At 58.4% G+C, this 25,398-nt stretch overlaps 3 protein-coding genes and 1 long non-coding RNA gene across 7 annotated transcripts; 2 read left to right on the forward strand and 2 right to left on the reverse strand.

The window, feature by feature from the left end:
• The first annotated feature begins 807 nt into the window (after positions 1 to 807).
• On the forward strand, positions 808 to 10,999 carry LOC149306612 (cytosolic purine 5'-nucleotidase-like). 4 transcript variants are annotated; one of them, XM_089539196.1, is made up of 19 exons: positions 808 to 1,214; positions 1,432 to 1,486; positions 2,552 to 2,625; positions 3,320 to 3,437; positions 3,566 to 3,660; positions 4,730 to 4,822; positions 5,275 to 5,332; positions 5,461 to 5,554; positions 5,680 to 5,733; positions 5,998 to 6,081; positions 6,320 to 6,361; positions 7,300 to 7,410; positions 7,817 to 7,883; positions 8,014 to 8,184; positions 8,515 to 8,566; positions 8,961 to 9,021; positions 9,182 to 9,358; positions 9,628 to 9,711; positions 10,047 to 10,999. In XM_089539196.1, exons 2-19 carry the CDS (start codon positions 1,458 to 1,460, stop codon positions 10,101 to 10,103), a joined length of 1,521 nt encoding a protein of 506 aa, XP_089395322.1. In that variant the 5' UTR covers positions 808 to 1,214; positions 1,432 to 1,457; the 3' UTR covers positions 10,104 to 10,999. The 4 variants fall into 4 exon arrangements, with proteins under 4 accessions (XP_089395322.1, XP_089395321.1, XP_089395319.1 ...); XM_089539195.1 differs by lacking the exon at positions 808 to 1,214 and having other exon boundaries at positions 1,421 to 1,486; XM_089539193.1 differs by lacking the exons at positions 808 to 1,214; positions 1,432 to 1,486 and adding an exon at positions 2,316 to 2,458.
• CKAP2L (cytoskeleton associated protein 2L) lies at positions 10,988 to 15,249 on the reverse strand. Its single transcript, XM_089539198.1, has 6 exons — positions 15,064 to 15,249; positions 13,434 to 13,641; positions 12,558 to 12,713; positions 12,126 to 12,189; positions 11,851 to 11,983; positions 10,988 to 11,361 (listed from the first exon to the last, which is right to left on the reverse strand). The coding sequence occupies exons 1-6, from the start codon at positions 15,096 to 15,098 to the stop codon at positions 11,106 to 11,108; spliced, it is 852 nt and encodes a 283-aa protein (XP_089395324.1). The 5' UTR covers positions 15,099 to 15,249; the 3' UTR covers positions 10,988 to 11,105.
• A 249-nt stretch (positions 15,250 to 15,498) lies between these two features.
• On the reverse strand, positions 15,499 to 20,989 carry IL1B (interleukin 1 beta). Its single transcript, XM_089538078.1, has 7 exons — positions 20,930 to 20,989; positions 19,911 to 19,971; positions 18,898 to 18,946; positions 18,280 to 18,490; positions 17,325 to 17,498; positions 16,581 to 16,717; positions 15,499 to 15,962 (listed from the first exon to the last, which is right to left on the reverse strand). Exons 2-7 carry the CDS (start codon positions 19,955 to 19,957, stop codon positions 15,759 to 15,761), a joined length of 822 nt encoding a protein of 273 aa, XP_089394204.1. The 5' UTR covers positions 19,958 to 19,971; positions 20,930 to 20,989; the 3' UTR covers positions 15,499 to 15,758.
• On the forward strand, positions 18,415 to 23,718 carry LOC149306615 (uncharacterized). Its single transcript, XR_016282317.1, has 4 exons — positions 18,415 to 18,599; positions 18,821 to 19,108; positions 21,953 to 22,104; positions 23,522 to 23,718. It is a non-coding gene; the product is annotated as an uncharacterized LOC149306615 (long non-coding RNA).
• The last annotated feature ends 1,680 nt before the right edge of the window (positions 23,719 to 25,398 follow it).

Here is a 25,398-nt window from a genome sequence, read left to right on the forward strand (position 1 = left end):
TTAATATGCCAGAGCAATCCGTTTGGTAGCTGTAACTGCCTGGCTTCTCCCCTTGGCAAGGCAGACAGTACATTTATAGCCATAGGTTGTATTTTGGCTGAAACGCAGCAGGAAAGGCATTGGGAAGAAGGTTGTCCTGAAAGTGCCCCTTTGGGCGCGTTGCTGGGGATGGTCTTCGGGTGGGAAGAGGCCAGAGAGGTTTGTCCAGAAGGTTTGCACCAGGGCCGGAGGGTGACCCTTGGCCCCTCACTGGCCTCCCACCCTCTGGGTGCCCTCCAGAGCGGCCGGTGGGGCTGTGGCTGTGCACACCGCCTGGCACCCGCGTGGGATCGGTGCCGGTGGGGAGGCCGGGGCCCTTGATGGCGCTGAGGCACTGCTTGGGGGTCTCCCCAGTTATCCCCAGGGGGGCCCCCTCCCCTTGGTCCCAGAGGGGAAGCACAGCGCGTTTCCAGAGGGATGCCTTGTGCCTTTGGTGACTTGGTGGGGTCCCCCCGCCTTTGTCTAAAGCAGGGGTAGGCAACCTGCGACCTGCGGGCTGGATGTGGCCCGGCGAAGCCTTGGGACCGGCCCCAGCCCAATCCTGCCCCCGATTGCCGCCGGGGCCTTTGGCCTCTCGCGCTCAGGGCAAGGGGGGCAATTGTCTATAGATGCCTCAGAAACATGCATTTATATTAACATTTAAAAATCAGCAACTTTTTTTGCGTGTCCTCCACTTTTTAAAAAAAGCGTCAACCATTTGAAAATGTTGTCCTACATTTGTCCCGGTTTATTTATTTATTTAAGTTTTTAATAATTATTTAATTACTTATTTTTTGGCTTGGGCCCCCAGTTGTCTGAGGGACAGCAACCCGCCCCGGCTCAAAAGGGTTGCCTACCCCTGGCCTAAAGGTTGAGAGCCTTTGATATTTAAGCATACTTTGTTTAAACCGAAGGTGCTTGTGTGGCTCAGAAGCCGAGAGAAGGGGCTCTTCAGGGGGAGTGCGGGCAGAGCAGCCGAGGGAGGCCAGCCCCGCGGGGCTGTTGGCATGATCTGCCAGGACGGCGCTCTTTCGTTCGCAATGTTTGCCCTCCAGAAAGCAAACATGGCCAGCGGGGCCTGGTGGCTCTGGGGCTGCTTCCAGAGGGCTAGCCTTTGGCCCCACTGATGGCGGGGCCGGGCCTGCTCTTTCATTTGGGGCCCTGGCGGGTGGAAGAGGCTCCAGGTCCGGTCTGAGGTGGGCTTCCATCCCTTGGAGAGTTTCCTGAGAAGAAGAGTGGGCCTGAGATCCAGGGAGGAGGAGGAGGAGGAGGGCAGCCAGGCCCACAGTGCCAGGGGCAGAGGAGGCAGTCCTCGGGGCAGCCCTGGGGAAGAGGCTGGGACTGTGAAGCCCTTCGGGGCCTGGGGCTCTCCTGGGTGGCCACCCCCCCTCCACCATTCTTTCCCGCCTGAAGAAGCCAGTGGAGCTCTGGGGGTCTGCATGGTGTGCTTTGGAGTTGCCCCCCAAAGGTATGGCTCCTTGTGGACTTTGTCACGGGCATCATGGAGCATAAGGGCCCTTGGGCAGGAGGTGCCACTCCCTCGGCCTCAGAGGGAGGCAAAGGCAGCCCTCCTCCACCAGCCCCTGCCTCCCTTCCATTCAAGCCATGGGACCCCCTCTCCCCCGAGGGCCACCCGAGGGCCTTTCCACGGCCTCCTCTGCGGGGAAAGAGGACGAGGGGCCTCCGAGGCTGGGAGCATGCTGCTGGGCCTGGGGCTGCCCTGCCTCCTTCCCTTCTCGGTGGGGCGCAGGAGCCTTCGCGGGGGGGCCCTCCCCCTCTGGGCCGCTTTCCTCGGCTGGAGGACCAAGGCCCAGCCCCCGCCAGCGGAGGGAGGCTGCTGCCCTCGGAGCCTGTCCTGCCTGGCCCCGGCCTTGGCTCAGAGCCCTTGGCCGAGGCTGGCGCTCGGAGGGGCTCTCCTGAGGGCAGCCGAGGCCCCGGACGGAGGCCAAGGCCTCGAGGGCAGCGCCGCCCCTTGTTTGCCTTCTGCGGGGCGGAGGAGGGCGGGCGAAGGGCCCAAGGTCCAAGGGCGCCACGGGCCCCACGAAGCAGGGCCCCCCCGAAGCCCATGGGGCGCAGTGGGGCAGCCCCCGGGAGGAGGAGGAGGAGGAGGAGCCCCTCGGGGGAGAGGACCTTCCTTCCAGGGGCCAGGGCCCGGCCCGGTGGGTCAGCCGGGAGGCCTGGGGCAGAGGGGGCTGCAGCCTCGCCCCTCCCTCCCTGCCTCCCTCCCTCCTGCTCCCGCCCCACCGCCTGCCCCCCGGCGCCCCTCCACCCCCCCCCCCACCCCCAGGACGGCGGCGGCCCCGTCACCACCCTCATCCTCACCCTCATCCCCCGGGAGGGAGAGCGAAGCCAAGGGCGCCGCGGCCATGGACCCTCGGGGCTCTAGTCTGGCGGAGGAAGGCCCCCGGGGCCCGGCCAGCAGGGAGCAGCCCCACCAGCGGTAAGGGCCCCGCCGGGGCTGCAGGTTGGGAGGAGGCCGGCCGAGGCCCTGGAGGCAGAGCCCCTTCATCCTCCTCCTCCTCCTCTTCCTCAGGATCTTCGTCAACCGGAGCCTGGCGCTGGAGAAGATCAGCTGCTTCGGCTTCGACATGGACTACACTCTGGCCAGTGAGAGAGGGAAGGGCCCCCAGGGGCCCCCGGGCCCTTGGGGCAGGCTGCCTTGCCTTGCCTTGGGGGGCTCCTAAGGCTCTGCTCCTTCCCCAAGCAGTGCCCCCCCGCCCCATCCTTTGGGCCCAAAAGCAAAGGCCACGGAGGGGAGGCACTTTGGGGGAGCCCCACAGCAGCCCAGAAGGGAGCTGCTCCTTGGTGGGGCCAGAGACCCAGGGGCGGGGGGTGGGCCCCTATTTTGGAGTCGGGGCAGAACCCCCCCGCCCCCGCCCCACACGACTGCCCCTCTCACCGCAGGGCCCCCCCAAATCCCCAGGGACCTTCTTCCCCTTTGGCTAAAGCAGTGGCAGGCAGGGAGGGGCCGAGGGCAGGCGGGGGGGGCAAGCTTTGGGGGACCCCTCCTGTCTCTGGCCCCATAGCTCCCAAATGTGTGTGTGTGTGTGTGTGTCTAGAGGCCATTCTCGGCCTTTCCCCTTCCTCCTTCTGATGGAAACCACAGAGTCCAAGGCATATCCTTCTGCAGAAACCTGTATTTCTGTACGCAACCCTCCTTGCCCTCCTGGGCAGATGGCCAGCCACGCGATAAGCCACGCATCTACCCATTGGCCCCAATGTATCTGTCTGTGTGTGTGTGGCTAAAGGGCATTGTGGGAAGGGGCCGCTGCACTGACGAGGTCTCTGCCCCCCCCCGCAGTGTACAAGTCCCCCGACTACGAGGAGCTGGCCTTTGAGCTGCTGCTGGAGCGCTTGGTCTCCATTGGGTACCCCCATGAGATCCTGGCCTACAAGTACGACCCAGCCTTCCCCACCAGGTAGGCAAGGGCCTTGGGTTGGCTGGCCGCAGAGGGCCAGGGCCAAGGCCATGGTGGGGTGAGGAATGCCCTGTGGGGATGTGGGGGGGGGGGTCCCTGCAGCCTCTCAAGCCCCCTCCTCTCCTCAGGGGCCTGGTCTTCGATGCCCTTCACGGGAACCTGCTGAAGGTGGACTCCCACGGGAACCTGCTGGTCTGTGCCCACGGCTTCCGCTTCCTGAAAGGATCAGTACTGGTCAGGGGGTCTTCCTCCCCTGCCCCTTCCACCTGGCAGGAGGGTGCCTCTGGAAGACTCCCAATGCACCCCCCCCCCACTGTTTGCAAAGAAATGCAGCACCCAGCAGGCATGCCAGGGCTGGCAAGTGAGCCCTCCCTGTTGCAAGGGCTGCTAGCCGATGCAGTCCGTTGCCTCTGGGTCCACTGCTGTGGGGACAGGTGGGTGGAAGTGGCCAGCTGTTCCCCCTCGGTAAGTGGCCCTCCTTCTCCTGCCTGTGGCCCTCATGGCAGCTGTGGCCCTTGAGCATGTGGTCACCCCCCCTCGACTCTAGCACTGGCCCTGGGGTGGAAGCCAAAAGTCCTGGTCCAGCCCCACACACTTTGGTTGACAATATCAAGGGGGAGGGAGGTCACTCTTCTGTCCTCTCCACCTGCCCTGCTGCAAGCAGATCAGGCTGCTTCCCCAGTGGAACTTCTTCCTGGCCAGGAGCAGCAGCCCCAGGAGGGGAGGGGAGGGGGCTGCCCTGGGAAGGGGCTCTCTTGCCTTGCAGAGGTAATGGTTCGCGCAGGAGTGCAGGCCCTCTGTGGGAGTATGTGTATGTGCTCCCCAGGGGCTTGGATTGAGAAAAGAGGGCCAGACTGCTGGCTCCCTCCCTTTCCTCTGGGGCATTGCCTCAGCCCATGATGTTGGCAGCTAGCATTGTGCCTGGCAAGCCCCCCTGCCATTGCTCCCATCCTGAGGGGTTCAGCTGCTCAGCTTTAGGCCCCAGGCAGTGGGTGGGGAGAGGGCATGGGGCGCTTTCCCACCCTGTTGGGCCCTACAATTGGCAAGTGGCAGAGGGGCCAGAGCCCCATCGCAGGGGAGAGGAGTTGGGGGCTGCTCCTGGGCTGAGCCCCTCATCCTCCTCTGGAGGCCCTGACCCATCCCTGCTGCAGCATCACCAGAGAAGGAGGAGGAGGAGGCTGCTGCTGCTGGTTCTTCCACTTGTGGGAGAGAGAAGGTGCTTTGGTAGGATTGGGTCTGGAAGGCTGCCCCAAGAAGCCCCCTCCCCTTAAGGCATCGCTTCCCTACTTTCAGGGCTGAAATCAGGAATTCCTATCCAAACAAGTTCATCCAGAGGGACGACACAAAGCGATTCCATATTCTGAACACCCTGTTCAACCTCACAGGTACGCAGAAAGGGGAAAGGCAAGGGGGCCACCCCCCAAGCCATGCTGCCAAGACACTGCCCTCGCTGCATCCCTTCCTCCCCTTTGATTTCTGAAGGTGGCATGGAAAGCTAAGCAACACAAGGCGGTTCAGACCAAGCTGGATGGCCCCTGGGGGTGCCTTCCAAGTCTAGGATGTCATGATGCTATATTTCCCTTTTGCGCATCAGGGCAGGGAGTGGAGCTGCCAGGTGATGTGGTCATAGCAAGGAGAGAGAGCCAGGAAGCGCGTGTAGAGGGCCTTCCCATCCATTATCCCCTCTCCCCCCATTGATCGTGAGGAGAAGAGTTTGCAGCTCAGTGGTACAAAGGTCACCCCATTGCATCCCCCCCCCCCCCAGGTCCTTAGACAGCTTCTCCCTCCCCCACTGCCCCATGGTCCCTCCACTCACCTCTTTCTCTCTCCACCCCAGAGACCTACCTCTTTGCCTGCCTGGTGGATTTCTTCACCAACTGCCCCAGATATGTGAAGTGAGTGTGCCCCTTCCCCTTCCCCTTCCTGGGCAGATGGGGAGAGGGTGGCCTCAGAGCCTCAGCCTGGGTCCTCTGGCCCCACTGACCCCAGTCTCCTCTTCTTCTCCCGCCTATTGGTCACCCAGCTGTGAGACCGGCTACAAACACGGCAACCTCTTCATGTCCTTCCGCAGCATCTTCCAGGATGTCCGGGAAGCCATGGACCATGTCCATCTCTCTGTGAGGGCCGGGGGCAGGGCAGGCCCGTGGCTGGAGGGTGGGTGGGCCAGTCACTGGTGATGGTGGTGAGTCCTTTTGGGGGTCTACCAGTGCCCCTCCCCACCCACTGCTCCTTTCCTCCGCAGGGCTGCCTGAAGAAGAAGACACTGCAGGATCTGGAGAAGTATGTGGTGAAAGATGTGAGTGAGGCCAGGGGTTGGGGGGCAGGAGGGGGAGCCCACTCCCTGCATGGCTCTTCTGCTGGACTGCAACTCCTAGCATTCTTCACTGGCTGGGAGCTGCTGGGACATGCAATGCAGCAACCTCTGAAGGGCCACCACACGGTTCCTCCCCGTTGCCTTGTGGGTCTTGACTAGGCCACTGTGGGGCAAGGGAAAGGTGGGTGCTGGGGCCAGTTTTGGCTCTGGATCCTGATCAGCCCTCGGGGACCCTCCGCCCCACAGGCACGGATCCCACTGCTCCTGAGCCGCATGAAGGAGGCTGGCAAAGTCTTCCTGGCCACCAACAGTGACTACAACTACACAGATGTAAGTCAGCCTTCCGCCCCTCAACCCAAGCGGTGGGCATGTCTGATCCCTCAGAGCCGGAGGAGGAGGAGGCAGCCGGGGGGTGACACCAGGGCCCTCCTTTCTAGGGAGCTGCCCCAAGGATCACCCTGGAGGGCACAGGGGTTACCAAGTGGGCAAAGCCAGCCCTGTTCCCCTCCCCTGGTACCTTCCTTGGCTCAAAGGCCTTTGGGACCTCCTTGATTTTCTCTCTTTGCAGGCCATCATGACCTACTTGTTTGACTTCAGCAAAGAAGGGACAGTGAGTCCATGGGTTGTGTGCATGCGGGGGGGGGGGGGGGCTGTGGCCAGTGGGCTTCCTGAGACAAGCAAGCAGGGCAGTGGGCTCTGTGCTTGGACCAGAATGGTGACCTGGGCACAGGCGATTGGGAGACCGAGGGGACAGAGACAGGCTGGTGTGTATTGGTGGAAGAGCTGAGCCTGGAACTGAGGGCTTCCACACCCCAGTTCCATTTTTCTGGCCTGGGTTGGACTGACTGTGTTAAGGAAAATGCAACATGGGACATACAGTAGAAGAAATAAAACATGTATGTGAAAGTCACAGTGACTAAGCAAGAACAATTAAGAAGATACACAGGTGAAAAAGCTAATGTAATTTAGAAGTCCTGAATGTCAAGGACAGAATTATAGAATGTACAATTGGAAACACCTGAGATTCATTAAGTGTACAAGGTGAAATGATAAGTATGGGTTGAACTATGTGAACCAATCAAAATGAATGTACACGCTCACTGGGTGGAAACTGACTAGTGGGTGGTGATTAACAATGGCTATAATAATTGCTATGTTTGCCAATGTATTTTGTGGGTAGTTGGAGTAGTTTGGAGATATTGGAGATTGTAGAGATTGTGATTTGTAGGGCATATAGTATTTGTATATAGTAGAATCAAGTAGATCTTTTATATAAGACTACTGAGTTGTCTGGTGTCTTGAGTGAAGATACAAGAGCCAGCAGGATCCTGGAGAAGTTTGGAGACTTCTGAGGAAGAAGAGTGAGAAGGCTTGGAGAGTTTGTCAGGGTCTTCAGCCTATTCTCTGAAACTCTGCTGCTTTGGAAGAAAAGCATTAACCACTGACCAAAGCTGGTCAGCACCGCTGCATAACAAGGTGGTGAGTTAGAGCCAGAGGTGAAGAGCTACAACTCCCATCATCCCTGACAGACTGCCCCCCCCTTCGCAGGAGGATCCCTGCCTGCAGCGACCCTGGCGCTCCTATTTCGACCTCATCGTGGTGGACACTCGCAAGCCGCTCTTTTTTGCGGAGGGGACGGTCCTGCGCCAGGTCAACACTGTAAGTGTCAGGAGTGTGTGTGCGTGTGCGTGTGTGTGTGTGTGTACAGAAAACCCCTCTCCCTGATGAACCTGGAAACAGTGGGGAAGCCCAGTGGTCCCCATGAAGTGCCCCTTGGGGCTTTCAGGAGCCGAGGGAGTGGCTGACAGCAGTGACCCCTCCCCACAACTGGGCAGGAGTGGGTGAGATAATCACTTGGGCATGAAGAGAGCTGCAGTGTGGTGCTTCCTCTACCCATAGCTGTGGCTCCTTTCCAGTTCTGGGGCCCATTGGCATGGGGCACTTCCCTCGTTTGTGGCTGTGATGCTCTTCCAGGGCCTATTGCCAGGAGCGAAGCACAGCATTTCTGAGGTCTGTTCAGGGTACTCCTCCTCTACCTACCCTGCTACCCCGTCTTTGATTTCAGGACACAGGCAAGCTACGGATTGGGACCTACACGGGGCCTCTTCAGCACTGCACAGTCTATTCTGGAGGTAAGAAAACTGGCTTGGGCTCCCTCCCATCTATAGCCTATGTGGGGTAGGCACATGACCCCTTGCAGGGTCTCTCGGTCTGTGAGCCAACGGGGCTGTCCATCCGGCGGCTGCTCCACTTTTCCTTCAGGCTCCTCGGACATGGTGTGTGACCTCCTGGGGGTGAAGGGGAAGGATATCCTCTACATCGGGGACCACATATTTGGGGACATCCTCAAGTCCAAGAAGCGGCAGGGCTGGCGCACCTTCCTGGTGGTGCCAGAGTTGGCAAAGGAGCTGCAAGTCTGGACCGAGAAAAGCGGTGAGAGCTGGAATGGAGGTTGGGTGGGACGACATAGTGGCTTCACCATCAGGGTTTCAGTTTCGAAAGTCCTCTGTCAGCAGGGCATCAGGTGGCACCTGGGCAGCCCTGGCCAAAGGGCCCCAAGTCCTCCAATCCCCTGGCATGCTGGGGACTGGGCATTCTTGGTAAGAGTCCAGATCATGAGCGCCAGGGAGCTCAGCTAACCATACAGGTGTGTGTGTGGGGGGGAGATAATGTTGGCACCCCTTTCTTAGGAGCAGAGAAGGTGGCAGTGCCCCCCCGCCATCCCCACCCATCAAAGGCTTCCCGATCTCTTCTTGCTTGCAGAACTCTTTGAGGAGCTGCGGAGTCTGGATGTCTTCCTGGCTGATCTGTACCAGTGAGTGAGGCTGACTCCTGCCCACAAGGAGTCCCCATCCAGCCAAGAGGGGAGGCAGCCGTGGGCTCATTTGCAACCAGGGAACCAGCAGGAGTGGGAGGGTGGAGATGGGTGCCTTTGCTCTTGCTGGCTTGCGCTGGGCTTTATCCAGCAGAGACCAAGGAGGACAGGGGCTCCCTTGTGCCCACCTCTGGCTGAAGGGTCCTGGGCCAAGCCCTTCACCGTCTCCAGTCACAGCTCTGAGCTTTTGGGGGGCTGTCTGGCTGGCGTGAAGGAGAAAGGGGGTCAGCAACAACATCCTGGCACCCATCAATGCATAGGGGGCGAAGGTGGCTGGGTGGCATTGGCACAATCCATGTGGACTGACCTCATACCTCTCCTCTGCTTCCCCCAGATACCTGGACAGTGGGAGCAATGAGCGGCCGGACATCAGTGCCCTCAAAAAGCAGATCCAGGTCTGTCCGCTCTACCTTCCCCCCCCCCCCCCGCCCCCTGGTCTGGGATCTCCTTCTCCTCCTGGGCCCCCTCCCCTTGAACTCTGTGCCAGCCCCCCCCAGGGGGCAATGGACATATCTGGGGGGCAGCCAGCTAAATGGGCCCCTCCCTTTCTGGCAGAAAGTCACCCATGAGACGGACATGTGCTACGGCAAGATGGGCAGCCTCTTCCGCTGTGGCTCCCGCCAGACCCTCTTCGCCAGCCAGCTGACCCGCTATGCTGACCTCTATGCTGCCTCCTTCGTCAACTTCCTCTATTACCCTTTCAGCTACCTCTTCCGCGCACCTCCCACCCTGGTACACAGGCAAAGGCAAAGGCAAGGGGGTGGCCGGGGGGGGGGGGGGGAAGACCTTCTGTGCTGTGGCAAATTGGGGCAGGGCCCTCGAACCCCCCCCCCCCCCAGCACAGGATGGTGGCAGCGGCAGCAGTGGCCTTCCTCTCGCTGGGAAGAAGGCAGAGGCCAAGGGTTTCACAGGGTCCCTAGAGGGTGCTGTGCCCCTCCTTTGCTCCCATGGGGAGCCTGGTGCCAACCTGCCTCTTCATCCATCCGCTTGCTTCCTCCCAGATGCCCCATGAGTCAACTGTGGAGCACGTGCGGCTGGACCTCACTGTGGGTGGCTTCCTTCCAGGGCACCAAGTCCAGCTGCAGGTGAGTCACAGTGGCGCCTCTTCTCCACCCCAACCCCAGCCCCCCCTTTGCCCCTGCTTTCCAAATGCTTCTTGCCCAAATGCCTGTGAGGACCAGGGACTGGCCTGAGTCCCAAGGAAGGGCGCCAGGTCGTCTTCCTCGCAGGGGAAAGTAAGTGGGTGGTAAGAGGCAGGTAGCAATCTCCTGTGGGGTGAAAACAAGGCATTTTTGAAGAGGTGGCTGTGGGTTGGGGTTGAACTACGGAAATGGGGGAGGGGGATGATGGATACTGCAGTCTGTTTACATTACAGGGCCACAGAATCCCACTTCTGCCTGAAAGATTTCTTTTCCTGCAGGAACTCCGAAGCACTTGTCAAAAAACCAACAACTACGAGGAGAAACAAGAGAACTAATTCATCACCACCATTCATTCCCCATGATACAGAAGGAAACTCTTCAAATGGAGGATGATGGGGCTAGACCTCAGCTGCCTGGGGGTGAGGGAGGAGGTGGCAGCATAGACAAGGCACCTCCCTGCTTGCATCCCAGGCCAGGCCTCTCTTCTCAGGCACCAGTGGAAGGAGGGCCAGCCCAGCCAGCCCTTGTAGAGTAGTCCAAAGCCCACCGGTCACACGCTTTTCTGCAGGGGCTCCAGAAGCCTCTCCTGCCAAACGTGGAGCAGCTGAGAGGTGGTTCTGGGCCTGGAGTTGTGTTGGAGGGCATCTCTCCTCTCTGGGCACAGCAAAGGGGTATCTCTGGTTCCATTGGGCCCCTGGGAACCCTGCCAGTGTAGCCAGGGGGTGCACGGTCAGCCCCCCCCCAGCCAGAACTGAGGAGAGGGGGAAGGAGGGAAGCGGAAATGTCTGGGGGGGGGGAGTCAGCAAGGAGTAGGGTGCCACCCAGCTATCTGCTCAAAGCTTTCCCTCCTTTCCCAAACATCTCCCCAGAGGTCACCCCATGTGCCACGCTGAGCAGGGCATATGTCCCAGTGCCAGCTAGGGCTTGGCTTTTGCCCTACCACTGAAGGAAGGGGACCAGGAGATGGGCCAGCTCTGCAGGACCCCAAAGGCAGCCTCCCCCTCCCCTGCTTGCTTTCTTCCCTGGCATCTACTTTCTGGCAGGACCCAGGGAGAGAAAGCGATGCCCCTCCCGTTCCCACAGGAACCGTGTCTCCATGAGTGTCGGGGTTCAGCCCCACCTTTCACTTGCCACCCCCCACCCTCCCCCCAGGAGAAATTTCCCAAACTATCCACAGTAGAAAGGTTTTCTTCCTTGCTGAAACAGAAATAAAGATGGCCATGTTCCAAAATGGGATTTATAGAATAATTATATGGTTCCAGTCTATGTACATAGGAGGAAAAAATGTGCTTGGGAAAACAAGCGCGCAGGGGCCCCTCCTCAGGGTGGCAACACTTTCATCGTGGCCATTTGGCTGGGGTGGCAAGTCCAGTCAGAAAGCTGGCTACCTCCACTCTGCCAGGCAAAGCTTCATTGTTACGGAAGACGAACTGGCTCCTGTGGTCTGTAGCCATAATTTCCTCAAGGGAGGAAACCACGAGGTCATGGTCTTTCAGCATCTGTGGGTAGTTGGCAGCAGCGCTCTCTATGCGCAGGGAGTGCCTCACAGGGGTCAGGAGCCTCACCTCTGGCTGTGCGCTCTGCTCTTTTGCTCTGAAAGGCACCAAACAAAGGGGAACAGACCCAGCGTGAGAGAGACCCATCCCTTTCCACCTCTCCCTCTCACATACGCACTTCCCTTGTGCAAAGCCACTTGGTCTTCATTTTTGAACCATTCTCCTGGGTTCCTCTGCACAGAAAACCTCAACTTCTTGGTCCAAAAAGGGAGAATTTTGCTAGATGAAGACTCAGCTCAGATCAAGCCCTGCTCTGCCCATCTTTCTCCTGCCCCGCACTTCCTTTCGCCTTTGCTGCTGACGCAACGGGGAATCAGAGTCCTCTCTTCTCCTTCCACAAACCGCTCAGAGCTGCCAGCAGCAGAACCAATGGCCCACTTCCTACTGAGGCCTGAGAGCACCTGGCACCACACAAATTCAGAAAGCAGCCGAGGGGCACCAGAGAGGGAGCTGGCCCCTCCAGACCCTCCACTCACTCACTGGGAGGAAAGAGGGCCAAGAGTGGAACAGTGGGTATGTGTCTCACCTGGGCAGTGGAAGGATCTGGAACTTGATGGCTGAGAGGAGCTGAGGCCAGGGCAGGCCTTCATGGCAGAAGCGCCGGGAAACAGCCCCTGCCTCTTCCTCTTCTGGGAGAACACTGGTGTGGTCAGGTTGGGCTGCAGAGGCAGAAGGGAGAGCAGGAAGGGAACTGCTTCTGGAAGACATCTGGCAGAGCGGAAAAGCCCCCAAAACCAACAAGTCAGAGGTTATTTCGTCTTGGGGGCGGGGAGGCCTCAGCCAAAGCTCTGACTCGCTCACCCCCAGCTGGCTCGCTGGCAGTCTTCAAAATACTTGAGATGGCATTCCGCAGCTCCTGCAGCGGCTGCAATAAGAGGGAGAAGTACAAGCTGGCACCTGGCAGCTCCAGGTTGGTGCAGCAGCTCCTGTGCTTCATTCCCACCCTTTTGCTTGGAAAACCTCACTACCAGAAGGGATGAAGTGAGGTGGAAAAGTTCCCTGTCCAGACAGCTGGCCTCAGGAGAGGAGATCCTTCATTTTCCTGTGTGTGTCTGTGTGTGAGAGAGAGCGAGAGCGAGAGAGCTGGGATGATCCTGCGCCTTCGCTGCTTGCCAAGGACTGCACCTTCTCCATGTGGCCCTCCCTGCACTAAGACACCATGCTGAGCCAGGACTGACCGCCCCACAGTCACATCTTGGGCACATGGGGCCTGCCAGAAAGGCTGCCACATACCACAGCCCCAGCACGGACAGCCGCTTCGTAGCGCCCTGCCACATCCAAGGGGCCTTGCTGCGCCTGTAGCTTTGCCTTGCAGATCCAGAACTGGGCAAACCTCTCCACTTTAGGGATGCGGGAGACCAGAGCAAGGAGCTCCTCCAGAGGAAAACCCTGAGGAAAGAGAGCAGGGAGGGAGTGGATGTGAAAGCCCAAGGGGTGAGGACACATGGGGCTTCCCGCGTTGGCTGCAAGATAGCTGCCACCAAAGAAGGACGGCCCATTGGGAAGGTCAGCCCCGCTCACTTGGACCCAGGGCCTGACTTTTTACGCCTCTCTCGCTCTCATTTTTGGCATAGTCCAAGGCTGCCCTGTTACTCACAGGGCTCACTCTCCTCTTGGTCCAATGCCAAAAAGCCACCCTGGTTCCCAGGACTCTCCATCTCCACCCTTCTCCTCACAATGCCACTATTTTGACTGGGACTGTGACATTGTCTCCCTCACACTGTTACTCTGGAGGAGCGATGGCACCTCTCAACCTGTCCAGTCTCCCAGGCCCTGCTGGGGTCCTTGGGAGAAGCTTCCTGTGTGCCAGGGATTGCAGGTGGCAACTGTCCCTTGTGCCTGGCACTAAGAAGACCCCTGCAGTGCTTTCAGAGGACACCACATGATGCTGAAACCCAAAGATGGCCTTGATGTTGGTGTGGCACAGATGCCCTTCTTCTGCCCTCCCTGCTCTGCCTGCGGTTGGAGGAACCTAGACTCCTCTGGGAGAGAAACAGGGCAAGGCAAACTGGTCTGCAGCAACCCTCCCTCCCTCCCTTTGTACCTGTTCTGACCCATAGCCCAGAAACCCCACGCAGTGAGATGGACTCCCGCCCTGGTTGTGCCTACCTCTTCTACCATCTTCCGGCACTCTGTCAAGGTGCGCGTGATCTCGCTGGCCACATGGAGCTGCTCCTTCCTCTCCTCCTCCATGGGACCCCTGAAAGAGTGGGTCAGGCTGGCCTTTCCACGCTTTGGGGGCTTTGCAGCAGAAAGGGCCATGGGGGGCCGCTTGTAGCATTTGCCTCGGGATGCCAGCCATGCCTCTAGAAGCTTCCTAAGGAGAGAAAGGCACATTGTCACCACAGTGTCTGCTCCTTCTGGATGCTTCTCATGGAAATGGGTCTGACCCTGACCTCTCCAGCGCACCCCAGAGACCCCACCTTCGGAAAGAAGGTCTTTGCAGAGGGGAATCCTGGGACAATTCACCTGATGGAGAGGAGCCAGTGGGGACGCCACCTGGCAAAGGGCCACCCAGCTTTTGCCAACCGCAGGGGCTGCCATGGGCTCCGCTCTCCTTCCTGCCTCCCCAGAAGGCTCAGGGCAAGACAGCAGACTGGAGGGGCAAACGCAGCCTGCGCTAGGCAGTACTTGCCTCCGATCCTGAGCAGAAGGGGTCTTGAGTGCTTGGCCTGGACCCACGGCCGCCTGCCTGGATTTCAGGGAGCCCCTTCTGCCTCTTGGGGAGCCCCTGCCCGGAGGGGCTGCATGGCCTGCAGAGACTGGGGCCCTGGCTTTGCCTGGGGGGCTCTTGGCAGCTGCTCAAACCCTGGGCCGTGCTGCCTGCTCCCTGCTGTGCTCCTGCTCTGCGCTATGGGGTGGCCCCTGGCAGGAGAGCCCTTTGGGGTCCTGGGCTGCCTCCCTCCCGGCTGCTGTTGCTGGGGCCGTCCTTTCGGAGGGCCCCCTGAGCCGCCCCTTGCCCAGGGGGCCCCTCTTCCAACCAGAAGACCACTGGAGGCTCCAGATCGTTGGGTCCTGCTGGGATCGGGGCCTTTGACGGCTGTTCTGGAGACGTCCGTGGGCCGGTTGGGCGCTGGGAAGGGCCCCACTGAGCCACGGGGGGCCGGTTCCCTGGGTCTGGCCAGGGTCTGTGGGGCAGGGGCCCGTCTCGGCCGTGCTTGGCTGCCCCTGTGGGCCCTGCTTCCCAGGGCCGGCCTGCCCTCCTTTGCAGGGCTCTGAGGGGCGGGCAGGGGGTCCAATGTGGCCGCCATCCTCTTCTGATCGGGGGCCACCCTGGCGTTCTCCTTCTGGCCTGCGGCCTGCTTCCTGCGGTGGGCATGGCTGGGCCCCGTGGCCCCTTCCCGCTGGCCAGGCTTCCCGGACGGTCCTCTGCTGCCGGGCCTTCCAGGGGGGCCTTTGTGGGGGGCCACTGCTTTGGGGGCTCCAGGGGCGTTCTTCTGGCCCTTGCTGTCAGTGCAGGGAGCGGGGCCTGAGGGGGTCTGCGCTGGAGGTCCCATCGTCCCCCGGCGGAGGGCTGCTCCTGGTCCGGTGCTTGCTGAGTCCGGTGGCCGGCTGGCCCTCTCCTTCAACGGGGCCCTGACTGCATTCGCACTGGAGAAATAACCCGGTTTTGCACCACTTTCACTCTTTCCTGGCTCAAGGCTATGGAATTCTGGGAGTTGGAGTATGCTCCGCTCTGGGCCCACAACAAACTCCAACTCCCAGAATTCCATAGCCTTGCGCCTCGTTCCCAGCTCACCTTCCTTTCTTGGCGGCCAGATACTCCTCCAGCATCCGCCTCCTGCTCCTCCGTTCCGCCGCAAGAGAGGCGCCCGAGGGGCCCGGGGGAGCGGGGCAGGGACCGCCGCCCCCATCGCCCTCTCTCTGCACATGCCCCGGGGCGCCCTCGCCGCGCTCTCCGCCTCTCCGCAGCCATCCTTCACACGCCCACACCTTGTTCGAAAGGGCCAATCGGGGCCCGGGGGCGTGGCCAGACGGGGAGGGAGCGGGGGCCGACGGGAGCCGTAGTCCGTTGGCGGAGTCACGTGGGGAGGCCTCGGGGGCGGGGCGGGGCTGTAGCTCCTCCCCCAGGGACCCCGAGGGAGAGGTGGGACCAGGCCAAGGCCGTTGGGGTCACAGGGGCAGAAGAGGGGCTCCCTTCCCAGTTGGCACTCACTCGCTCAGCTGCGTTTGTCAATTCATCCTTTATTCTTTCGCTCAGGCGATTAAGTTATCAATAAATACTGGCATTAAATATCAACAGACATCAATAAATAACAAGGACAGTTCTGCCAGGGCTCCTCCATCAGGGCCTGGCCAGAGGAGCCCGGCCAGTCTCTCAGTCTCAGAGGCCTCTGCCTCTCCTTCCCTGGCTGCTGGCAGCGCCAGGCGCTTCTGCCCCTTCAGCCGAGGAGGAAGGTCGGGGGCCGGGGCCATGGGCAGCCCCCCAGAGGCCTAGTCCGTCAGGTCGTAGTCCACGATGAGGGCCTGGCCGGTGCGGTTGGTGAGGCCCACGGCCTGGTTGCTCCGCTGGGAGGTGCAGATGAACCAGTCGGGGAAGGCGGCCGACTCGAAGCGCGTGTGTCCCCCGCGGGAGAGGCGGAAGAAGAGGAAGCGGCCCAGCGCAGAGGGGTCCAGGTTGCCCTGGAGGGAGGCCTCCTGCAAAGGATGAAGCCAGGCACGCCGGGGTCAGCGGCGCTCTCCCTGCGGGGCAGGCCTGCCACTGACCTTCCCTCTCCCATTGGCCGAGCCCAGGCGCCCCAAGGGACCCTCGGAGCCAGGCAGCCACGTGGGGCCATGTGCCTGAAGCACCCTCTTCCTGCTTCGGAAAGGAAATGGGCCCAACCTCTTCCCACTTCCCCAGCCCTGGTTTCCGAATTGCCTGCTCTTTTTCTGGAAGACCCCGGCAGCCCTTCTCCTCTCTAGGGATGGTCAGATGGGCTGGATCCTTTCTTGCTTCCAAGGTGACGGTGCAGAGGAGCCAAAGGTGGCCCCAAACCAGCCCCTCCAGAGCCCCCTCCCAGCTAAACAAGAGGCCCTGGCGCTTTGCCCCACTGCAGCCACCCTCCTGTCCTTCCAAGAGCTCAGCAGCACAAAGGGCATTGGAAGAACAGGCTCCGCGTGGCAGAGGAAGGCCGCAGGGGCCCTGGCACCTCTCTTGGGGAGGGATTCCTCACCAGCCATCCACCACCCAAAAAGTGGTGGGTGCTCCGTGGGGCGTCCCAAGCGGCTTCCCTGGAGCCTCATTTCGAAACAAGGCCAGAGAAGGTGGCTCACCTCCAGCTGCAGGACAGGCTGGCCCCCCTTCAGCACACAAGACAAGTAGAGCTTCTTCCCTTTGATGTTCAGGGCAACGGGGGTCTTGTCAGTGCCTGCCTCCCTCTTGGGCCGGTAGACGGACATCTTTAGCCTCACTGCAAGAGACGGGGAAGGAAGGGAGGTCCGTCACAGACTGGAGGGAGCAGTTCCCTCTCCAGGTGGCCAGGGCCAGGGGTCCTTTCCCACTGCACAGCCATAGCGCCATGGTCCCCTCCTCTGGAACCCTGGGCTTTGTAGTCCATTGGGCCCCTTGTACTCTGGCTGAGGATTCTCAGTGCCCCTGCCTGGACTGCATTTCCCAGGATTCCATAGGATGGAGCCATGACAATTAGAGCCTTATCACATGACAAAGGAAAGTCGAGGGGCAGCGAGAGAGTGGGGGGGGGGAAACGGCCTTCGTCTTGCTTCTCTGTATGCAGTTGAAGCACTTCTGTCCTCTTCCTGGTTGTAAAAGCGTGCCTTTTGTTTCACTGGAAATGCCCCTTTGGCAAAAGGCACACTTTTACCCCCCCCCCCCGTCTCCCTCTGGAAGGAGAGGCAAGGAGAAAGCCGCTTCTTTCTCCCACTGCTCCCTATTTCTTTTGCCATGAGAAAAGGCAATGGTTCCGTAGAGCAAATGGGTCCCGAGTGGCAGGCTGGCCCTCTTTTGTGTGGGCTGGGACTGGCCCATGAGAGAGGGGCCCTGGGGGCCCTGGGCATTACCTGCGTGGCTGATGTTGGGCCCCTGGAGGTGGAGGGCCACCAGCTCCGTTGGTGCCTCTTGCAGGACGAGGGACTTCTGGGCAATGTCCTGGATGCCACAGCAGACGTCCTCCGAGAACTGGTAGGCGGAGTGGGTTGCGTGCGTAATGCCACAGGTGTTAAAGTCGACGGGTTCTGAAGAAGACAAATAAACTCCGGGGTCAGCTCCATTCTTGAGGGAAAGGGCAGGCGGTCTCTTCCCCCATTTCCCCACGGAAGCCGGACCCTCTCACCCAGAAAACCTATTTGGTAAATGATGGAGGGGAGGAAGAACAGGATGAAGAAGATGATGGTGGTGGCTGCCTCCTCCTCCCTGAGTCCTCTTCTACCCAAGGGCTCTGGGCATCTCTCTGTTCCCCAACTAAAGCCTCCTGGAGCCCTAAAGGTCCTCCTGGAGCCCCCTGGTCGGGGTGGGGAGATGGGGCCGTGAAATGACCACCTCTAAGGGGGGGCTGTACTTGCCTCACACTGGCACTTTGAATGTCCGTCCTTCTCTGCAAGGCTGTTTACGCTGCTTGCATTTGGATGGGCTGAAGGAGAGCCTTTCTCCCAGTGTTTTCCAGGTTGAAACTACCAGGCTACCAGGAGAAAGGATGGATGGATGGACGGACGGATGGGAGCCCCATGGAGCTTTCCCCCATGATGACAATATGCAGGGTGGTATCATGCCTCTGCCACTGCTGCTCCTGTGTGTGTGTGGGGCAGCATTTGCACCTGGGCATGGATTGCTCCTGCACACCAAGATTTGCTGCCAGAGTGAGTGTGATCGTGGGAAAGCGTCAGTCGGCACAGTGCTTGTGCTTGGTCCATCCGTAATGGAAGGACACCAATTGGGAGAGCAGGCTTTGTGCTTCCTTGGTTACAGAAAAAGCTGGGCGAGGCCTTTCCCGCGTTTGGCTGGTGCGCCGTACTCTACCTAAGACGGTGCTTAAGATGTCCATCAGGTCTTCATCGCTGAAAAGCCTGGCTGCTGAGTTCTTCCTCATCCTCCCAATGGCAACCACAAGGACCGCAGCCTTCTGGAAGCCCTTGGCCGAAATGCTCTTGCTGATCTTGACCTGGATGTCCAGCTCGCAGGCCTCAGGAGGGTGACAGACGGGGTGGTTCCGCTCTTCGGGGAAGGGATGCTGTGGGCAGAACAGGAACTGGCTGAGGCTCTCTGATAAGCCCCGGAGCTCCACTTGGACAGCCGTCCCCCTACACTGGGCTCCCCCAGGAAAGGCCGCTTGGGTCCAGGTGGGTTTTGCCAGCCCTGGCCAGTGGGTCTTGCGTCAATACTGGGGGATCCCTTGGGGGTCTGCTCCCCCAGGGAGCCCTTTGTCCCAGAGGCCAGGAGGAGGAACTCCTTCCCCAAGGACCCAGCCCTCTAACCACCAGCAGCCTAATAATAATAATAATAATAATAATAATAATAATAATTTATTTGTATCCTCTTTGGTGCCCACTTGCCAGCACAGGTGCTGTGCCAGCCTCCCACCAAGAGAAGCCCTGCCGGTCGCTTTTGAGGGAAAAGAGTGAGGTGGAGGGGTCTCACCTTGCTGGAGCCAGTATGGTCCCCTGCGTAGAATTCGATCTCGTTCATGCTGCAACCAAGAAGCAAGAGGAGCAACAGTCAGGAAGGGAGGCCAGAGGACGACTCAGGCGGCTGCAGGAGGGCCGTCCTGAGGGCTCTTTTGCCACACTGGCAGCCACATGGCACACTGGCAGCAGGGCATTTCCAAATAATGGACGACAGCTCCTTCAAGGTAGGAACAGCTGGAAGTGAGTGTTGCTTACAAGTGGGCAGATTGGGTAAAGGAATGCCAACATGCTAGTTTGTGTCAGAAGGCTCTATTCCCTAAGAATGGGCAAACTGACTCCCCTCCATCCTATAACCACAGGCTGCCATGGGTGGGAGCTGCAGCCAAATATCTGGGGGAGGGGGGCACCAGGCCTTGGCTGGCATGCGGATGGCTCCATTTCCTCCTGGAGGAGGGGGATCTGTGCCCAAAGAGCCATGCCTCAGCCCCCCTCCTGTTCCAATTCATGGGCCCCTTCAACAGGGGCAGCCCCTGGAGAGGGTTCAGAAGGTCCTCTTAGTGCAAAAGGCAGCAGTACTTTGTGCTTAAAAATGAGCTTAGGTACAAAAGAGTGCTACAAGAAGGAATGGTAATGGCAACAAACTACTTTTGGTAGGTTTGCCATGAGAAACCTGATGAGTTACTTTTAATAAAGCAGCTTCCTAAGATCCAAGCACCTTCTCAATCCACTTTTCCAGGAGGGCTGAGACCCAGCAAGTCCCACCCCAGACATGCCCCCCAAAAGGGAATCAGGGGATGGTGGGATCAATGACTCTGGAGAGCTGTTGGCAAAAGCTCCGGTCCTGTTCCCTTCCTGGGCAGGCTGTTCAGACAACCGCTGGCATTTCTGTTCCGCATCCAGCCTGAGAGCTGGGCCAAGGTGGACCAGGGCTCCCTGCCAACTGAGAGGCTATGTTGGGAGGGTCTGTGCAGAAGAGTGTGGCAGCCCTCAGGGGACGTGGGCAGGGGTCCGTGCCCCTTGGCTTACCTGCAGAAGTCCATCGTCTCGTCTTGGCACTCGGGGACCCTCGCCATGGCTTTCTCCTTGACTGGGAAGCAAAATACGGAAAGGGGCGTCAGGCAAACGAGATTTCCCAGCCGTTCCCTCCTGCGGGGTGAGGACAGCCGGCCTGAGAGAACCGGCTCTGGCTCCCAGTCAGTAGGCAGTGGGTCTAGGCCAGGTTTTGATAGCTTCCAAGGGACTATCCAAGGTGCTGAACCTATTTTGAGGAGAAGGATCCATGCCTTGGATAGCTCTTAAAGCGTGGGGTGGAGAAATGAAAGAAGCTGGTCAAGGAATCCTTGCAGAAGTAAACCAAAACATTTTGGAGTTTTAGAGACCACTTGATGGCTTCTTCCAGAGTGTGTCCAGGGATGACTTTGTCTTTCCAGACCCCCCTTTTCTTATGATTTCTGTTTTGGCAGCCAAGCCCATTGAGCGACACTTTTTAAAATACAGTTTGGTCTCTCCTTCCTTCTCTGTTTTGCTGTTCCTCCCAGCTCAGGGCAGGCATAAAAAGGCCTTTTAAGAAGGAACCTCTTCCTCGGGGGCATTGTTAACGGAGGTGTGCTTGGATGGGTTTGGTCAGCAAAGCCCCTGGGCCCTTAGTGGGCCTAGAGTTCCTGGCTCAAAGGAGGCCCTCACTCCAAGCGGCTCAGACCAAGCCACTCTTGTCCATTAGTGGGAGGCGGAAGCGGGGGTCCCTTAGGCCCCAAACACAGTGGCCCTCCCTCCTCTTCCATGGCCTTCTGAAAAAGAAGAGGGCTCTGAATCCTCTTTCCAAGGCAAGATTCCCTTCAAGTGGGACACTTGGCTACTGAATCGTGAACACGTCCTGGAGGTTTCACAGCAAAGCACTCAGCAAGATGCCTCTCTGTGGGTCCTCTAAATTAAGTCTTCTAGGGATGCTTGGCTAGAATTGAATAAGGCAGCCATACACCCAACTCTGCAAGTATGCAATGCACATGCACACCCACCAACACCCACAATCCAGTGCAGATCTGTACCTTTTCTGAAGGGCTTGGCTTTCCAGGAAAGAGGCTTACTCTCTGACCCCCAGGTTTGGTCCCCTCCTCGTCCTTGTTGGCGTCGGCGCAGATGGCCCCTGTGGTGCCCTTGGGACTCTTTTATGCGTCCTGCGGCAGGCGGGGCATCGCCGCCATCACAACTTCCCTTTGGCACCTGCAGATTTCACAAGCCGTGAAAACACAGCCGCTTCCCCACTTAAAGAATGGGATGTGGTTGTGTTGCAGAACAGGCAGATTGTGAAAACACCAAATTTTTGTTGGTCATCAATCTGAAGCAGAAGTGAGCGAATCCCAGATGAAATGACCCTGGGGAAACTACTCCCCAAAATGGTGTGGGTTTGCTTTCTGGTGTAGCTGGGGTGGGTCTAGGAGGCACATTTTGGGAGCCCCCTGACTGGGGAGGAAGGAGGGCTGTGCCCTTTTTGGCTCCGGAAGTCCAGAGGAGCTTGGCATGCGAGGCAGTGGCACTGTCTAAGGGTATTATTAGTATTGTTATCATCACCCCATTCCCCCCCCCCCCAAATTAGGACTCTTGGGGTGCTCATAAGCCAGCCCTGGGTCTGTGCCAAGGGAATGCCTGGGACACTCTTCCAGAAAGCTCCCCCGATGCACTCTTCTGGGATGCTCCCCCAGCCCCCAGAGACACCCACTGCTTTAGGGTCGCACAGGAAGCTCAGGGGCTGTCTCCTGAGATGATCTTTTTCCTCCAATGTTTTGGGGGCTTCTGCAAACCTTGGGTTCCCCCTGCTCCCTTTGGGCTTTCTTGGCACTCAGAAAAGAAGCCGAATGTGCCATTGGAGGGAGAGAGGAAGTTGGAAGTTAGCAAAACCTCCATTGGGAATCAAGATGAATGAGGGGCACTTCTTTTCTGTGGTGGGTGGCAGTGATGGTGACGATGACGATGATGATGGTGATGGTGATGATGATTGCTATGCTTCTTCAATGGCTTGCTGTTTAGTTACTCTATAGGGGCCAACAATATCTTGCATTTTTTTCCTAAAGGAAAGCAAAAGGGGCGGTCTGCACCATTTTGAAAATGTTCTTCTTTAGTTTAATGGAATGCTTTGAAGAGGCTGAAGGAGGGAATCCTAAAGAGTTGGAAAGGACCCCCAAGGGCCATCTAGTTCAACCCCCTGCCATGCAGGAATACACAGGTAAGGCCCCTTTGAAAGATGCCCAGAAGGAATACTCCCCTGTCAAAGGCAATGCCCGCCAGGCTTGTATTTTATGGGGCGAGGTGGGGCTGAGCCTCCCTAAGTGCCACCTTCCGGGAACTGCTGCCATGGGCTGCTTGATGCCATGCATGGAACTGGGAGAATCTGCTGTTCCCAAAGTGGGAGCCCTGGCAGTGGGCAGTGCCACCAGGCCAGGAGTCAGGGAAGAGGCACCCTTGCACTGGCTAGAGGCTACCAGAAGCCCAGCCCAGCCCCTTCTGAATGGGGACCGTGAGTGTGTCTGTGGTGCCCTTGTGAACGATGGAGCTTCTGTTGATCCTCTTAACCTGCAACTCTTCCTTGGGGGGAGGGGTTAATCTCACAACTGGCACCCTGATCCTTCAGGCTGGGTGGGCAACCCCTCTGGCCTCTGACGGGTGGGAGGGCAGTGCCAGCAGTGGGTCTCAAGCATCTGCGTTTGCTCTTTTCACCCCACGGAGGAAGGGGCTGGCTTGGCTTTCCCGAATGAGCCATGTCCTTCGTGGAACGCAGGCCGCCTTCTAACAAAATGGGAAGTGGGCACTGGGGGCCTCCCTGCGGCTCTGGGAAGATGGGGGGGGATGTCAGGGCTCTGGGGCACACGGTCCTGGTCACCCGGCCACTGGCCGCAGCCCTGTGAAGCAAGAGGGATTTCTGGGCAGTGGCGTCATTGCCCACTTCCTGCCCCTCAGGAGGGCCTTTTCCTCTCTTCTCATCCTGGGCTTTCTTCCACCGGCAGCTCATTTGAATTTGCATAAAGAGGGCTTGCGAAATTGTGACAAGTCCCCCCTTCGATGACCCAGAATTGGGCCAGGCAGGTGACGTTTATAAATAGGTTTCAGATGCCTCAACAGGAAGAATGTTTATTAGAGAAATCCCTTCTTTAGATGGAACAGCCTGAACTATCCTCCTCCAAGAACAGAGAGAAAGGACATGGCAGAGACCAGAAACTTAGGGCTTCATCACACAAGGCTATAAAAGCAGAAGCTTAACATGAAGGCATGTCCATCATGCTGCTGCCTTGCCTCCCTTTTGTGACTGTTGTGCACTAGGCTCCCAGTCCCGCTGCTTTTCCATTCCTGCCTCCATATGATGGGTCCCTTCTGCGGTGGTTCCGCTTCTTGGGCAGCCAAGTGGCATCGGTGGCCATGACTGGAGAAAAAGAAAGGCCTGTGAGGTTAGAAGGACGGAAGGGTTTGGATCTGGCGTGGAAGTGTGCGCATGCACTCCAGTCATGCTCAGCCAAAGTTTTTGTATTTAGAGGACTGTGAGATGGTCTTAGCTTCCTTTTATTGGTGATGTTTACTTTTGTCTGGGATTGCATTTTAGACAAGGTGGATTGCATTTTTACATATAGTATCTCTGTTTTTATTATTAGCATTATTGTATGGAAGGATGAAGGGAAAAGATGCTCTCGAAGGTGGAATTTGCCCTTGAGGTTTCTCTCACCACCAAAGAGCTGAATGGAAGCTGAATCTATTCCATGGATGTCTCTGGATCTGGCAGGCTGCAAATATAACCTTTGCCTCAAAAATTGGTTGTAATACCAAATTAATAAACAGTCATTATATACCATCATCTCTCTGTCGCCAACCTCTTCCCGCTGCCTCCAATATTTATATGTTCCCATAATCTGCAGAGCTGAAAGTGTTCTGTTTCTTTTCAGGCTGCTGAGTGCAGGTAATTTACTATAAAAATGCCATGCTAATGTAATTCAGAGTTGAAATGATCTTTCATTTTGAAGGAGAAGGGAAGAAAGAGTGAGCTGTGGAACGCTAAAGCCACGACTTGCCCCTTCGCCAAGGCAAAGCCAAGCCGGATGATGGAGGAGGCGAGGAAAGGAGAGGAGAGGGCTGGCTGAGAAAAGCCCCTCCAAAGGGGATGCACAGAAAGCACATCTGGGGCCACATGGGGATTGAGGGAGGGAGGGAGGGAGGGAGGGAGGGGGCAGGCCCTTGGGCGCAGGGCTGGGCCTCCAAAGGGGCTCCCTGGGACCCATGTGCCCAGTCAGGGCCTTGCAGGTCCCCTAGCCATGCTGCTTGGAGGCTGGACTGGTGCAGCTCCTGAGATGTTTTAGCCCCAGGTAGTGCCCCCTTTCAGAGCCAGACTTGCCCTTAGGGTTCCCAAAACCGCCATGGTGGACCTGAGCTGTTGGGGAAGGCCTGGGGTTAGGATGGGGGTCTGGAAACTGTGCCCCTTGTTTGCAATGGCTGTGCTGGTGTTCCTGCCGCTCTTCCCAGGGCGTCTGGTGCAGGCAGCTACAGAGGGACCTGAAGTGAGAGGCTGAATGCATGGCACGATGGAGGCTTGGACTGAGCTGGCCACCTCCCAATGCCACTGCCATGTGACTGAGAAGCCTTGCCATGCTTTGTTAGGAAAAAGGGGGCACTCAAACCCCTCTGTTTCTGCCTGCTGCCAAAGTGGAGCCACAGGCTCAGTGTGCTGATGCGGCAGACGTCAGATGAGGAAGAGGAAGATCTGCACAAATAGGGAAGGAAAGGGGAAGGCAGTAGCTCTGTCACGTCTTGGGAGAAGCCCAACCACAGAGAAAGAAAGACCCATGTTTAAGAAAGAACAGGATTACCGCAGACATGGGAAGGGACACACAGGTGGGGGGTAGACGGCGGCGGAGGTGGCGGCGGAGTGTCCATTCAACCTCTGTTTTCAAAAAAGCCCAACAAAGGAGAGCATGGCACCCTTTGAGGGCGTCTGTTCCACCGCTGTAGAGCTTGGGACATTTCCCGCTCAGGTTTAGTTGGTGTCTGCTTTCTTGGCACTGAGTCCGTTGTTCATGTCCTTGTCTCTGGAGCAGCAGAGGACAGTCTGTCTCCTCTTCCGTGTGATGGCAGCCCTTTCGACGGTTAAGGACGATTATATCACCTCTCGGCCATTTCTTTCCCTGACGAAGCGTGCTGCTACTCAGCTGCTCCTTATGGGGCTTGTTTTTGTTTTCACCTGAAAGAAACGGTGCCAAATTGGCAGGTGTTGTGAGCACGAAGACACTGCACAACTGGGTGTCGTTGTGTGTTTGGAAAGCAACCGATTTCCTGTGATTTTCGCTGCCGTGAATCAGCTCTTGCATTTCTCCCAGCAAGGCTAAGGGAGACCCTCCTGGCCAGCGAAGGCCCCAGGCTGAGCCCTCTGCCTTTTCCAGGAGCCCTTCTTTCCTGCTGCCATGAGTTGCAAGCTTGCTTTCCTGAGTCTTCTTCCTTGGCATCCTGTTTCCTCCCTTCACCTGGGAGCAGCGCTTTGCGA

Source organism: Sceloporus occidentalis, unplaced genomic scaffold (assembly GCF_023333645.1).
Source record: "Sceloporus occidentalis isolate IW3139 unplaced genomic scaffold, rSceOcc1.0.p SCAF_9, whole genome shotgun sequence".
NCBI lineage: Eukaryota > Metazoa > Chordata > Lepidosauria > Squamata > Phrynosomatidae > Sceloporus > Sceloporus occidentalis.